Source organism: Nerophis lumbriciformis, linkage group LG26 (assembly GCF_033978685.3).
Source record: "Nerophis lumbriciformis linkage group LG26, RoL_Nlum_v2.1, whole genome shotgun sequence".
Taxonomy (NCBI): Eukaryota; Metazoa; Chordata; class Actinopteri; order Syngnathiformes; family Syngnathidae; genus Nerophis; species Nerophis lumbriciformis.
Genome location: NC_084573.2, coordinates 18,762,835 through 18,776,867, shown reverse-complemented (window position 1 = coordinate 18,776,867; position 14,033 = coordinate 18,762,835). Strand labels below are relative to the sequence as shown.

Here is a 14,033-nt window from a genome sequence, read left to right as displayed (position 1 = left end):
GTGTCCGCCATTGTAGTCCGTGCTGACACCGTAGTCATAAGCTTCTTATTTTTCTCTATCTTCTTGTTATGTAACATTCATCTTCCGCTAATGCCATTTCTAATATAAAGTAGTGTAAAGTTCTTACTTATATCTGTCAGTAGACTAGCTGTCAAAGCGCTAAAAACTGTTGTGGGTTTACATAATTCACCCACGGAACTTTAGTTATTAGAGGGTTCCGGTCGGACGTTTTTTCACGGGACACATTTCCGGCGTTGATGTTGCATTATTGTCATGGCGTGGACTATTTCGCAAATTACTGCGATTGCTTTCCCGAGACGCAAACGAACTTGACTGAACATGGCTTGAAGGTAAATACATGTTTATTCTTTGACTATAAAAAGAACAAACAAAAGGCGTGCACAAGGCAGAGGCACAACTAAACACAGGAAACAAAAAACTAACACTTAAACGTAAACTATGGACATGAAACAAAACTCGCTAACGGTGACATGAATAAACACAAACTCACTTGGCAAGGCATGGAACGCGTAATCAAGAGTAACAGGGGTAATGTCGCCAGGCCGACTGCCTGGCAACTACAAGCTTAAATAATAAAGTCTTGATTAACCACAGGTGCGTGAGTCACATGAGGACAGGTGAACTAATCGGTCGTCATGGTGACAAAACAAACAGAGTGCACACAAAACAGGAACTAATAGAGTCCAAAAACCAACAAAACATAACCAAACAAAACATGACCACAGAACATGACAGAATCCCCCCTCAAGGACAGATCCCAGATGTCCAAAAAAAACAAAAAACAAAAACAAAGCAGGATCAAGAGTCATGGGAGGGCGGGAGTGGGACATGGCGGTGGGTCGCCAGACCAAGTGTCCCCGAATCCACCGAGGGAAAGTCAGGTGGTGGCGACGCGTAGAACGCCGCTGCACCTGATGAGGCGGGCGACCCTGGAACGGCCACAACCGTGGCCAACGAGGAGGTCGGCGTACTTCGCGTGGCGGACGACCCGGGAACGGCCACATCCGTGGCCGTGGAGGAGGTGGATGCAGGCGTGCATGTAGCAGACAACGTCGAGACAGGCGTGGAAGCAGACGACGAGTCAGGCGTGGAAGCAGCAGCGGACGAGTCTGGCGTGGGTGCAGCCGCAGATGAGTCAGACGTGGGTGCAGCCGCAGGGGGCGAAGCTTGGCGTGGTGCGGCAGGCGGAAAAACTTGGCGTGATGCGGCAGGCGGCGAAGCTTGGCATGATGCGGCAGGCGGCGAAGCTTGGCGTGATGCGGCAGGCGGCAAAGCTTGGCGGCTTGGGTCTTGGCTTGGGTCTTGGCGAGGAGCCGCTACTGGCACTTGGCGAGGGGCCGCAACTGGCACTTGGCGAGGGGCCGCTACTGGCACTTGGCTACGTGGAGCAGGTACCGGAACTTGGTGACGTGGAGCAGGTACCGGAGCTTGCCGTGGAGCTGGTACCGGAGCTTGCCTTGGAGCTGGTACTGGAACCTGTCGTGGTACTGGAACCTGTCGTGGTGCAGGCACTGGAGACCGCCGTGGTGCAGGTACTGGGACCTGTCGTGGTGCAGGAACTGGGACTTGTCGTGCTGCAGATACTGGGCCCTCTCGTGGTGCAGGTACTGGGACCTGTCGTGGTGCATGTACTGGGACCCGCCGTGGTGCAGGTACTGGAACTTGGCGTGGTGCAGGTACTGGAACCCGCCGTGGTGCAGGTACTGGAACCTGCCGTGGAGCTTGGCGTGGCGGAGCTGGTGCTATCCTTAGAGCTGGTGCTAGCCTTGGCGCAGGAGGAGGTGGCCTAGCTGGGGGTTGCAGCTTGGTACGCTGAAAAACTGGTGGTGGTGGCCAGGCTGGAGGCTGCGGCTTGGCATGACGAAAAACTGGTGGTGGTGGCCGGGCCGGAGGTTGCTGCCTGGCTGGGTGCAGTTGAGCCCCCCCACTAGCACAGCTCATGGCCCTAGCCCCCCCCCCCCCCTCAAGGAGTGGATACCAGATGCGCTACCTGCGGTCTGGAATCGTCTTTAGGGGTCGGTGGAGGAAGGTCAGGAGGGGGGCAGAATCCTCCCCTCTAAATTGTCTTTCTTTATCCCCCACCTGGGATTGTGTGGACGGAAAAAAAGAAAAATCTTGTGATGTGGCTTGAGTCTTGGGGGGGCGGAGCATGAAATTTACTGGGTGGCTTGGTTTGACAAGATCTAATTTTCAAAAACATGTCCTGATAATGCCTTATCATGGACATGGAGTCTTTTGTTGGATGCGGGTGATCAAAAGAAAAATTATTTAGAAAAAAAAAAATCCTGGTCTGTGACGTCATCCGCTGGCGGCGGTGTGACGTCATCCTGGGGAAGCCGGGCAGGCTGCAGCCTGTTTCCGCCCGGAGGAGGAGGAGCTTGTGGGAACGACGCATCCTGTCCGCTCGCGGAAGCCTTCCCTGACGTCCTTCGTCTTTGGCGGCGTTTCCGGGACTGGGGCGACGCACCAACGTCCCCGGGCCACACGGAGCTCATCGGGATCAGTTTTCCGCTTGGACTCCACATAAGATCTTGGTACTCCATGGTACCTAACGCCTCCCACCTTCCTCCAGTCGTTTGCGGGAAAACGGAATGCTGGCGACATTCTGTCATGGCGTGGACTATTTTGCAAATGACTGCGAGGATTGCTTTCCCGAGACGCAAACGAACTTGACTGGACATGGCTTGAAGGTAAATAAGTGTTTATTCTTTGACTATAAAAAGAACAAACAAAAGGCGCGCACAAGGCGGAGGCACAACTAAACACAGGGAACACAAAACTAACACTTAAACGTAAACTATGGATATGAAACAAAACTCGCTAAAAGTGACATGAACAAACACAAACTCACTTGGCAAGGCATGGAACTATGGCATGGAACGCGTAATCAGGAGTAACAGGGGTATCATCAGGTAATGTCGCCAGGCCGACTGCCTGGCAACTACAAGCTTAAATATTAAAGTTGATTAACCACAGGTGCGTGAGTCACATAACCAAACAAAACATGACCACAGAACATGACAATTATTGAGCCACGGATGAGAAGATGCTGCTCCGTTATTGATTGAAGTAAAGTCTAAAGTCATTAAAACAGTTAGCTCCATCCCCCGTCCTTGCCCGCTACACCGCTACAACAAAGATGACGGGGAGAAGACGCTGTCGAAGGTGAGCCACGTAAATAAGACCGCCCACAAAACGGGGCATCCTGAAAAGTCGCTCAGAAAGCTACTTGAAGATGATCTGTAAAACATAATCTATGCAACATTTTGACCAAAGAACCACCATTACATGTTATGTAGACCACAGGATAGTGTTTTTAAATTTAGAAATAAATCATAAAATGACTCCTTTAATGCGCCTTACAACCCAATCAATCAATGATTATTTATATAGCCCTAAATCACAAGTGTCTCAAAGAATCGCACAAGCCATGACGACATCCTCGGTTCAAAGCCCACAAAAGGGCAAGGAAAAACTCACAACCCAGTGGGATGTCAATGTGAATCACTATGAGAAACCTTGGAGAGGACCGCAGATGTGGGTGACCCCCGCGCCCCCAGGGGAGACCGGATGCAATGGACGTCGAGTGGGTCTGCAGGGATGTCAAACTCAAATACAGAGTGGGCCAAAATTTAAAACTGAACAAAGCCGCAGGCCAAGGTTGAACAAATTAACCTTTTAATAGGGACCCAAACAAGTTTTGCACTGAATATTGAACAAGCAAGGCTTGTATAACTTTATAGTGACATGCAAAATCGAGTTCCAAATAATAATAATAATAATTAAAAAATATCAATGGCATATCAAATACAATTTAAATAAAAATTTAATGCCTCTTTTCTATTTGCAGCCTTCTGAGTTAAATTAACATTTTCCCACAGGCTAATAAATTAGAAAGTAAAATAACAATGAATAAACCAACCATTCAGGATTTTAAACTGCTCAGTTTGCAACACACTGATCTAATCTGATGTGCCCAAGCCAGTTACCTGCCATCTTTTCTTGGATGCTAGTTCATTAATGTCGGGGCTCAGGCTTTGAGCTGAGGCATCTTTCATTATCGAACAAAGTTGTTCATCAGTAGTCCACCCGGACCACAGTCTTGGGGGCGTGCTTTAAAGGCATTGCGTTTATCGTCCTCCACGAGCTGTGGTCACGTCTGCTTTTCATCCATTCCAACAAAGTGCCGGCCCGATCACAAACTATGTGCGACTTCAGCGCACACACGTAAATGCAATGCGCGCACGTAAATGCAATGCATACTTGGCCAACAGCGATACAGGTTACACTGACGGTGCACGTATAAATAACTTTAACACTGTTAGAAATATGCGCCACACTGTGAATCCACACCAAACAAGAATGACAAACACATTTTGGGAGAACATCCACACAGTAACAACATAAACAGAACAAAACAAATACCCAGAATCCCATGCAGGCCTAACTCTTCCGGGCTGCAATATACACCCCCCGCTACCACCAAACCCGCCCCCCCCTCCCTCCGTGCGTCGGTTGAGGCGGGCGGGGTTTGGGGGGCTGGGTTTGGTTCTGGTTTTCCCCAGAAAGAGGGCCAATTATCAATAAACGTTAGTCCCTGTTGTCTACAGAAGCTAGCCAGCCACTTGTTAAGCGAGACTAATCTGCTATATCTCTCATCGTTGCCTCTCGCAGGCAGGGGCCCAGAGACAATTACTCGATGCTTGGACATCTTTCTAGCGAGATCACAAGTCCTGGCTATGTTTCTCTTTGTAATCTCTGACTGTCTCATCCTAGTGTCATTGGAGCCAACGTGTACAACTATGTTTGCATAACTAGTGGTGCGATTAGCCTGTCGTACGTGTTTACTAGGCCTGTTGCGAGTTAGCTCCCTAAGATTAGCTTCAATGTCAGGTGCTCTGGCCCTGGGAATACACTTAGTTGTGGCTAGTTTGCTAAGCTTCATGTTTCTGGTGATGGAGTCCCCTATGACTAAGGTGTGGTGCCCGGTAGACTGGGGTGTAGGACTAGCTAAAGGGCTAAATCTATTATGCGTCTCAACCGGTTCACCGTTGCTTATAGGCCGCTTAGGGCTGCTATAAGCTGGGCTAGTTAGCTTGCTACAGCTAACGCTAGCAGGTGTGTCCGCAACATCTAAAGTTACGAGATTACTCTGCTCTTACTGGCGGACACGGCCCTCTAGCAGAGCCAGCCTATCCATGAGAACGGTGCACGAAGCACAGGGAGCCATACTCACGGTATTTTCTGTCACCGAGTGAAGTTCCTGCTGTCTTCAAGGAAGTGGTCAAGGAAATGAAATTCTTCAGGACAACCTAAAATCATCAGCCCAGAGGTTGGGTCTTGGGCGCAGTTGGGTGTTCCAACAGGACAATGAACCCAAACACACGTCAAAAATGGTAAAGGAATGGCTAAATCAGACTACAATTAAGGTTTTAGAATGGCCTTCCCAAAGTCCTGACTTAAACGTGTGGACAATGCTGAAGAAACAAGTCCATGTCAGAAAAACAACAAATTTAGCTGAACTGCACCCAGTTTGTCAACAGGAGTGGTGAAAAATTCAACCAGAAGCTTGCCAGAAGCTTGTGGATGGCTACCAAAAGCGCCTTATTGCAGTGAAACTTGCCAAGGGACATGTAACCAAATATTAACATTGCTGTATGTATACTTTTGACCCAGCAGATTTGGTCACATTTCTAAAAGACCCATAATTAATTAATAAAAGAACCAAACTTCATGAATGTTTTTTTTGTGACCGGCAAGTATGTGCTCCAATCACTCTATCACAAAAAAATAAGAGTTGTAGAAATTATTGGAAACTCAAGACAGCCATGACATTATGTTATTTAGAAGTGTATGTAAACTTTTGACCACGACTGTATATAGCATAATCTACATAGATACAAAGAATTGCTATCGCAACATCTACTGGACACATTTGCAACAGCAGTTTCTTTCATTCAAAATTTCGGCTCCTTTTTACACTTTCGCCCTGAGATTGGTAGGTCGCGAGTTCAAATCCCGGCCGAGTCATACCAAAGACTATAACAATGGGACCCATTACCTCCCTGCTCGGCACTCAGCATCATGGGTTGGAATTGGGGGTTAAATCACCAAAATGATTCCCGGGCGCGGCCACCGCTGCTGCTCACTGCTCCCCTCACCTCCCAGGGGGTGAACAAGGGATGGGTCAAATGCAGAGGACAAATTTCTCCGCACCTAGTGTGTGTGTGTGTGACAATCATTGGTACTTTAACTTAACTTAATATTTAGCAAACTCATCCCGCGGGCCGGATAAAACCTGTTCCGTGGGCCTGATCCGGCCCGTGGGCCTTACGTTTGACACCCCTGGATTAGATGTATCCTGCCCCCCTTACTTGCCTCTGAGCATTCTTACACCTCATAAAATACAAAAGGTTCACCTTCCGCCGTTACGCACGCCCGCATTGCAAGGGAGCGACAAGAGCGCGCTGTCCTTTCAGCACCAAGCCTTTTTACGCACGGCCCTATGCTTACCTCACAGGTGGAAGGGACCCGGTCACACAGCCTTTACGCATTTAAAAAACTAAATGCTACATAAAATACTTGGGGGAAAAATTACATATTTTTTTTGGTATTGTTGTCGTGTCATTCTCACGAGCACCGCCTGCAGACACTTTTTTTTAAGGGGAGTGGGCTGGAGGGGCAGTCTCAATAATGACAGGAAAAGTCCAAAGACGCGCGCGCCCCGTGCGTAATCAAGTTTGGCGAACAGTGCGTCACCCGCGACTTCTGTTCCTCGACGACCCAGATGAGGCAATTAGACCCACTTTCCGTGGAAATATTAGTATGGGAATGGGCTTCCGGTGAGAGATACAGAAGAGAAAAGGAGGAGGACGACTCGCTTCGAGTGATGGTCAGCAAACCTCAAGTGCCAATCCACCGTGCGTCTTAATGGGATCGTGGACAGCGCGGAGTGAGTCATCCACGGCGGGACAAGGCGCTGCGTGGCAGAATAAAGAGGGGGCTCAACTCGACACGCGCTGTTGGAGCGTTCGGATCCGGACATGGAGCACGGGAGACTCGAGTCCACTTGTGTCGGATCACAGGATGTCCGGTTTATGATTTGCGCTACTTTCCATGCGTGGATACTTTAAACAGGGACTTTTTTTCCCCTTTTTCTTTTTTTTTTTCGTGTGGGAATTTTAATTATCATAACGGACGCAGTGGACTTATTCACCAAAGAGGATTAAAAGCCACGTAAAGTTAGAGCAAATTCTCCAAGTTTGAACCTGTGGGACAAACTTTGTGTTGAAAAAAGTAAAGAAAGTGAAAGTTTTAGTCAATGTGAAGCACTTTTATCATCTTGTTTTGCAGCTACAAAAAAAAAAAAAAAAAAAAAGAGAGGGAGAAGAGGTGCATTTTTTTATTTTTATTTTCTTTGAGAGCTATGAAGGGACTGCACATGCACGCCACCGTGGGACTGGTGCTCCTGTGGTTCACGCTCGTCACGGCGACGCCCACCCGCACCCAGACCTCCGCGCCCGGGAGGAACGCGAGCCGCGCCTCGAGGAGAGCGTCGGAGCCGGCGAGACGCGAGGCCCCGTGGAGAAGCCGAGGGAGGACGTCTCTCGTGGTCCAGAGGGATTTCCACAGATTGAAAACAGACAAAGGGGATCAGGTTGTCGGTGAGTGCAGGCGGGCAAAGCTGTTAAGTCTCTTACGTGTGGTGTCTGCATAGTGGTCACGTTGTTTGAGAAGTTAACGCTTCCACTTGTTTTTTTTTTTTACTTTTTTTGCTGAAATTGTACAATTAACTTTTCTTTACTCCTTTGAAGGCCTTTTGCTCAGATAATATAATATACACCATACACCTACATCAAATTTTTATACTGCTGCGGTTAATATTCAATGAACATTTATTTCATGTACAGTGAAAACTCCTTGATGTGTTCTGTGACATGAGTTGACTTCGAAGTTCTAATTTGAAAACACATTTTCCAATATGAATTTACATGAAGTTAATTAGTTTTTTGTAGGCTCAAATGTTTTTTTTTTTCCATTAGTGTACATTTTAATTAAGGCAGTGGTTCTCAAAAATGTACCACCTCAGTAACACTTGGCTTTTCAAGTACCACTATAATGACCGATATTAAAATACAGTAGCGCAGTAGGCCTAAGTATTAATTAAAAACCAAAGCAGAGTTTTTTTTTAACAAGTATATTTAATATTTTTGGCCACTGTAACATTACATACAATTTGAACAGTAACACTGTGTTTGAATATAGGAAAATAAATCCGTAGGTTGTGAGTTCAAACCCCGGCCGAGTCATACCAAAGACTATAAACATGGGACCCATTACCTCCCTGCTTGACACTCAGCATCAAGGGTTGGAATTGATTTCCGGGCGCGGCCACAGCTGCTGCTCACTGCTCCCCTCACCTCCCAGGGGGTGATCAAGGGTGATGGGTCAAATGCAGAGAATAATTTTGCCACACCTCGTGTGTGTGTGACAATCATTGGTACATTAACTTAACTTAAAACACTACTTTTATCGAGTGATTCTTTGGCGTATCACTAGACAGGAACCACAGTTTAGGAATCGTTGTGGCTTGTGCAGCCCTTTGAGACACATGTGATTAAGGGCTGTGTAAATAAACTTTGATTGATTGATTGACAAGTTTAAATTGGTAAAAAAAAAAAAAACTCATGCAAATTTATATTTATACAACTGTGAGATAACTTGATAAAAATGACTTCAAAGAGTTAAATAAGAAATAAGCAAAAAAAAAAAAAACAACAACACATTATATGCTTGGTATTTTTATTTAAATCTGACGTTGATTGGGAGATTTGAACAACAACAACAAAAAAAATCCAAAATGCTTTTGAGCCCTTTGAACAAAAAGGACATGGCATGGGGCAACTATCAATTATACACAATTAAACATAAGGGCTGTCCCAATTATTGTTGTCCCGATACCAATATTTTGGTACCGGTACCAAAATAGTTTTGGTACTTTTCTAAATAAAGGGGACCACAAAATTGTTTGGTTGGTTTTATTTGAATAAAACATATGTTTTTTTATTGCAAGTTTGTCCTTAAATAAAATAGTGAACATACAAGACAACTTGTCTTTTAGTAGTAAGTAAGGTAACAAAGGCTCCTAATTTAGTCTGCTGACGTATGCAGTAACATATTGTGTTATTCATCATTCTATAATTGTGTCAACATTATTAAGGACAAGTGGTAGAAAATGAATTATTGATCTACTTGTGACGGACCGGTACTTTTTAGAAGCGGGATAGTACCGAATATGATTCATTAGTATCGCAGTACTACAAACCCCGTTTCCATATGAGTTGGGAAATTGTGTTAGATGTAAATATAAACGGAATACAATGATTTGCAAATCCTTTTCAACCCATAATCAATTGAATGCACTACAAAGACAAGATATTTGATGTTCAAACTCATAATTTTTAATTTTTTTTTGCAAATAATAATTCACTTAGAATTTCATGGCTGCAACACGTGCCAAAGTAGTTGGGAAAGGGCATGTTCACCACTGTGCTACATGGCCTTTCCTTTTAACAACACTCAGTAAACGTTTGGGAACTGAGGAGACACATTTTTTAAGCTTCTCAGGTGGAATTCTTTCCCATTCTTGCTTGATGTACAGCTTAAGTTGTTCAACAGTCCGGGGGTCTTCGTTGTGGTATTTTAGGCTTCATAATGCGCCACACATTTTCAATGGGAGACAAGTCTGGACTACAGGCAGGCCAGTCTAGGACCCGCACTCTTTTACTATGAAGCCACGTTGATGTAACACGTGGCTTGGCATTGTCTTGCTGAAATAAGCAGGGGCGTCCATGGTAACGTTGCTTGGATGGCAACATATGTTGCTCCAAAACCTGTATGTACCTTTCAGCATTAATGGCGCCCTCACAGATGTGTAAGTTACCCATGTCTTGGGCACTAATACACCCCCATACCATCACAGATGCTGGCTTTTCAACTTTGCGCCTATAACAATCCAGATGGTTATTTTCCTCTTTGATCCGGAGGACACGACGTCCACAGTTTCCAAAAACAATTTGAAATGTGGACTCGTCAGACCACAGAACACTTTTCCACTTTGTATCAGTCCATCTTAGATGAGCTCAGGCCCAGCGAAGCAAACAGCGTTTCTGGGTGTTGTTGATAAACGGTTTTCGCCTTGCATAGAGAAAATTTTAACTTGCACTTACAGATGTAGTGACCACCTGTAGTTACTGACAGTGGGTTTTTGAAGTGTTCCTGAACCCATGTGGTGATATCATTTACACACTGATGTCGCTTGTTGATGCAGTACAGCCTGAGGGATCGAAGGTCACGGGCTTAGCTGCTTACATGCAGTGATTTATCCAGATTCTCTGAACACTTTGATGATATCACGGACCGTAAATGGTGAAATCCCTAAATTCCTTGCAATAGCTGGTTGAGAAAGGTTTTTCTTAAACTGTTCAACAATTTGCTCACGCATTTGTTGACAAAGTGGTGACCCTCGCCCCATCCTTGTTTGTGAATGACTGAGCATTTCACGGAATCTACTTTTATACCCAATCATGGCACCCACCTGTTCCCAATTTGCCTGTTCACCTGTGGGATGTTCCAAATAAGTGTTTGATGAGCATTCCTCAACTTTACCAGTATTTATTGCCACCTTTCCCAACTTCTTTGTCACGTGTTGCTGCCATCAAATTCTAAAGTTAATGATTATTTGCAAAAAAAAAAAAGTTTATCAGTTTGAACACCAAATATGTTGTCTTTGTAGCATATTCAACTGAATATGGGTTGAAAATGATTTGCAAATCATTGTATTCCGTTTATATTTACATCCAACACAATTTCCCAACTCATATGGAAACGGGGTTTGTATACTAATACCGGTATACCGTACAACCCTAGTCCCAATACAACTTTTGCACTTTGGCCAATTTGAACCTGATATGATAACAGCACGAATCATAGTAACATGCCAGTGTATCTTACACCCGGAAATTTGACATTGAATTTTTTAATTTAAAATGAAAAACATGCTTTTAGGAACTATCACGTATGATGAAGTAACACAACAAAAATCTCACTGAAAATATACAGCAACATATTTACAAAAGGACTAAAAAAGTCAGCCTTGGCCAATACAGTTATTATTCCGATACGATATCAACATGAATTATAGTGAATTCCAGTGTATGGTACACCAATTTGACATGAACATTTTGGAATTTAACTTAAAAAAAATACAGCAAAAATTTAATAAAGGGATAAAAAAGTCAGCGAATATTGGCCGATACCGATATTAACTTGATACGATACCCGCACAAATCATAATTCATGCCAGTGTATCGTACACCTGGGAATTTGACATTGAATTTTTAAAATGTTAAATGAACAATTTGCTTTTAGGAACTATCACGTATGATGGAGTAACACATCAAAAATCCAACCGAAAATTTACAGCAAAAATATACGAAAGGACTAAAAAATGTCAGCCCTGGCCAATACGGTTATTATTCCGATATGATATCAGCATGAACTATAGTCCATTCCAGTGTATCTTACACCAATTTGATATGGACATTTTGGAATTTAACGTGAAAAAAATACGGCAAAAATGTAATAAAGGGATAGCGAATATTGGCCGATACCGATATTAACCTTGTACAATATCCGCACAAATTGTAATACATGCTAGTGTATCGTACACCTGGGAATTTGACATGGATATTGAAAAATGCCACGTGAAAAAAACCCTCTTTAGAAATATTATGTAAAATAGAGTAACACAACAAAAACTATGGCAAAAATACTGCAAAAATTACTGAAAGGACAAAAAAAGTAAGTGAGTATTGGCTAATAGTCCGATACGATATCAGCACTAATCATAGAACCCTACATGACAGTGTATCGAACACCTGTGAACTTGACATTGCAGTTTAAAAATTGAACGTGAAACACCCCTCTTAGGAAAAATCATGTTAAATGGAGTAACAAAAAAATATGGCCAAAATATATCAAACATTTACTAAAAAAACTAAAAAGTCAGTGGGTATTGGCCGATACCGATATTAATCTGATACGACATTAGCACGAATCATAGAAGTCAGTGTATCGTACACCTGTGAATTTGACATGGAAATTTAAAAAAATGTACGTGAAAAAAATTATCTTAGGAAAAATCGTGTATAAAAGAGTAACAACTAATATGATGGCCAAAATATAGCAAATATGTAATTAATGGACAAAAATGTCAGTGAGTTTAGGCCGATCCCGATATTAATCCATAAAATATCAGCCAGAGTCATAGCACATGCCAGTGTATCGTACATCTGTGAATTTTACATGGACATTTTTAAATCTAACGTGAAAAAAACTCTCTTAGAAAATTCATGTATAATGGAGTAATAACAACATTTATGGTCAACATATGCAGCTAAGATCTACTGAAAGGACAACAAAGTCAGTGGGTTCTGGCCAATACCGATATCAGTCCAAATTATAGTACACGCCAGTCTATTGTTCACCTGTGAATTCGACTCGGAAATTTAAGAATTTAACGTTAAAAAACCCTCTAGGGAAATATCATGAACAATGGAGTAACACAACAAAAATTATGGGCAAAAAATGTACTGAAATTACAAAAAAGTCAGCCATAGGGTTAAAGTAAAGTTAGAGCTACGCTAACGAGCAGTACGAGGTATCATCTACGTTAAATCAATATATTCAATTGTAACCAATTCAGTCGACTGAGTGGGAATGATTGTTCAGCGCTGTCTTGAATGCAATTAGGAATAGATGGCGTGCATTTACTGGCTGTGGTCAGCAGAGGCGCTGTTGATTTAAAAGCAGTAATGACTTTGCTGTGTAAGGAAGTACAAGAACATGACGTCAGCTATATGGCAAGTCGAGCTACGTGGACACTACTGTATACCAACTTCATGCAGCTTTATTCTGATCAACACGACACTGGCATAGAAACAGGAGTTCAGAACATTCAACTACAGAGGTTCCTCAGTTGTTGGTGACCTGTTCCAAAAGGTGCGACACAAACAGAATTATACCAGAACCAAAGTTGACAGTTTGGTGTTTCAGCTCACTGGCTCACAAAAAGCGCTCACAACTTTCAAAAACGTTTTCACTTCCGACACAATACCGATACTGCAGCCTTGATTATTGACCAATACCGATATCAATCCAATATGCTTTCAGTCCATACATATCATGTTTATTTTGTAATCAAGGTCTCTGCAGGTTTCAACAAGTCAAATTGAAGACTTTTAGCACCACTTTGGTGGCTGGCTCCAGTTACTACTAAATAGAATTTCTGGAGCATAGCCTGAAATATGCCGATATATTCCGATACATGTTTTTTTGGTTGATATCAGATTGGGACACCTCGACTATTTACACCAGATGTAATCCTTAAAGCAAATAATTGGCCTCTATGTTGTTTGTTTGTGCCATTTATGTATATTATATACAGTACATTATTCTTCATACTACGACTAGTGTGCAGGTACAGTACAGGCCAAAAGTTTGGACACACCTTCTCCTCATTCAATGCAATTTCTTTATTTTCATGACTATTTACATTGTAGATTGTCACTAAAGGCATCAAAACTATGAATGAGCACATGTAACAAAAAAAGGTGAAATAACTGAAAACATGTTTCATATTCTGGTTTCTTGAAAATAGCCACCCTTTTCCTCTGATTACTGCTTTTGCACACTCTTGGTATTCTCTCGATTAGCTTCAAGCACACCTGTGAAATGAAAACTATTTCAGGTGACCACCTCTTGAAGCTCATCGAGAGAATGCGGAAAAGTAATCACAGCAAAGGTGGCTATTTTGAAGAAACTAGAATATAAAACTTGTTTTCAGGTATTTCACCTTTTTTCATTCATAGTTGTGATGCCTTCAGTGACAATCTACAATGTAAATAGTCATGCAAATAAAGAAAACACATTGAATGAGCAAGTGTGTCCCA

General features: G+C 43.2%; 1 protein-coding gene and 1 long non-coding RNA gene across 3 annotated transcripts in view; one reads left to right on the top strand and one right to left on the bottom strand.

Annotated features, from left to right (window-relative positions):
- LOC140679840 (uncharacterized) overlaps nt 1–14,033 on the bottom strand; it is a 43,360-nt gene that overhangs the window by 17,981 nt on the left and 11,346 nt on the right. The gene's annotated exons all lie outside the window — the stretch shown is intronic.
- alkal2a (ALK and LTK ligand 2a) overlaps nt 1–14,033 on the top strand; it is a 30,323-nt gene that overhangs the window by 8,171 nt on the left and 8,119 nt on the right. The window contains exon 2 of one of the 2 annotated variants that reach the window (XM_061987295.2): nt 7,444–7,685. In XM_061987295.2, coding sequence (XP_061843279.1) covers nt 7,448–7,685 — 238 coding nt within the window. In that variant the 5' untranslated portion in view covers nt 7,444–7,447. Of the gene's footprint in view, nt 1–6,572; nt 7,686–14,033 lie in introns of those variants that run through there. The other variant, XM_061987294.2, reaches the window with a different exon arrangement.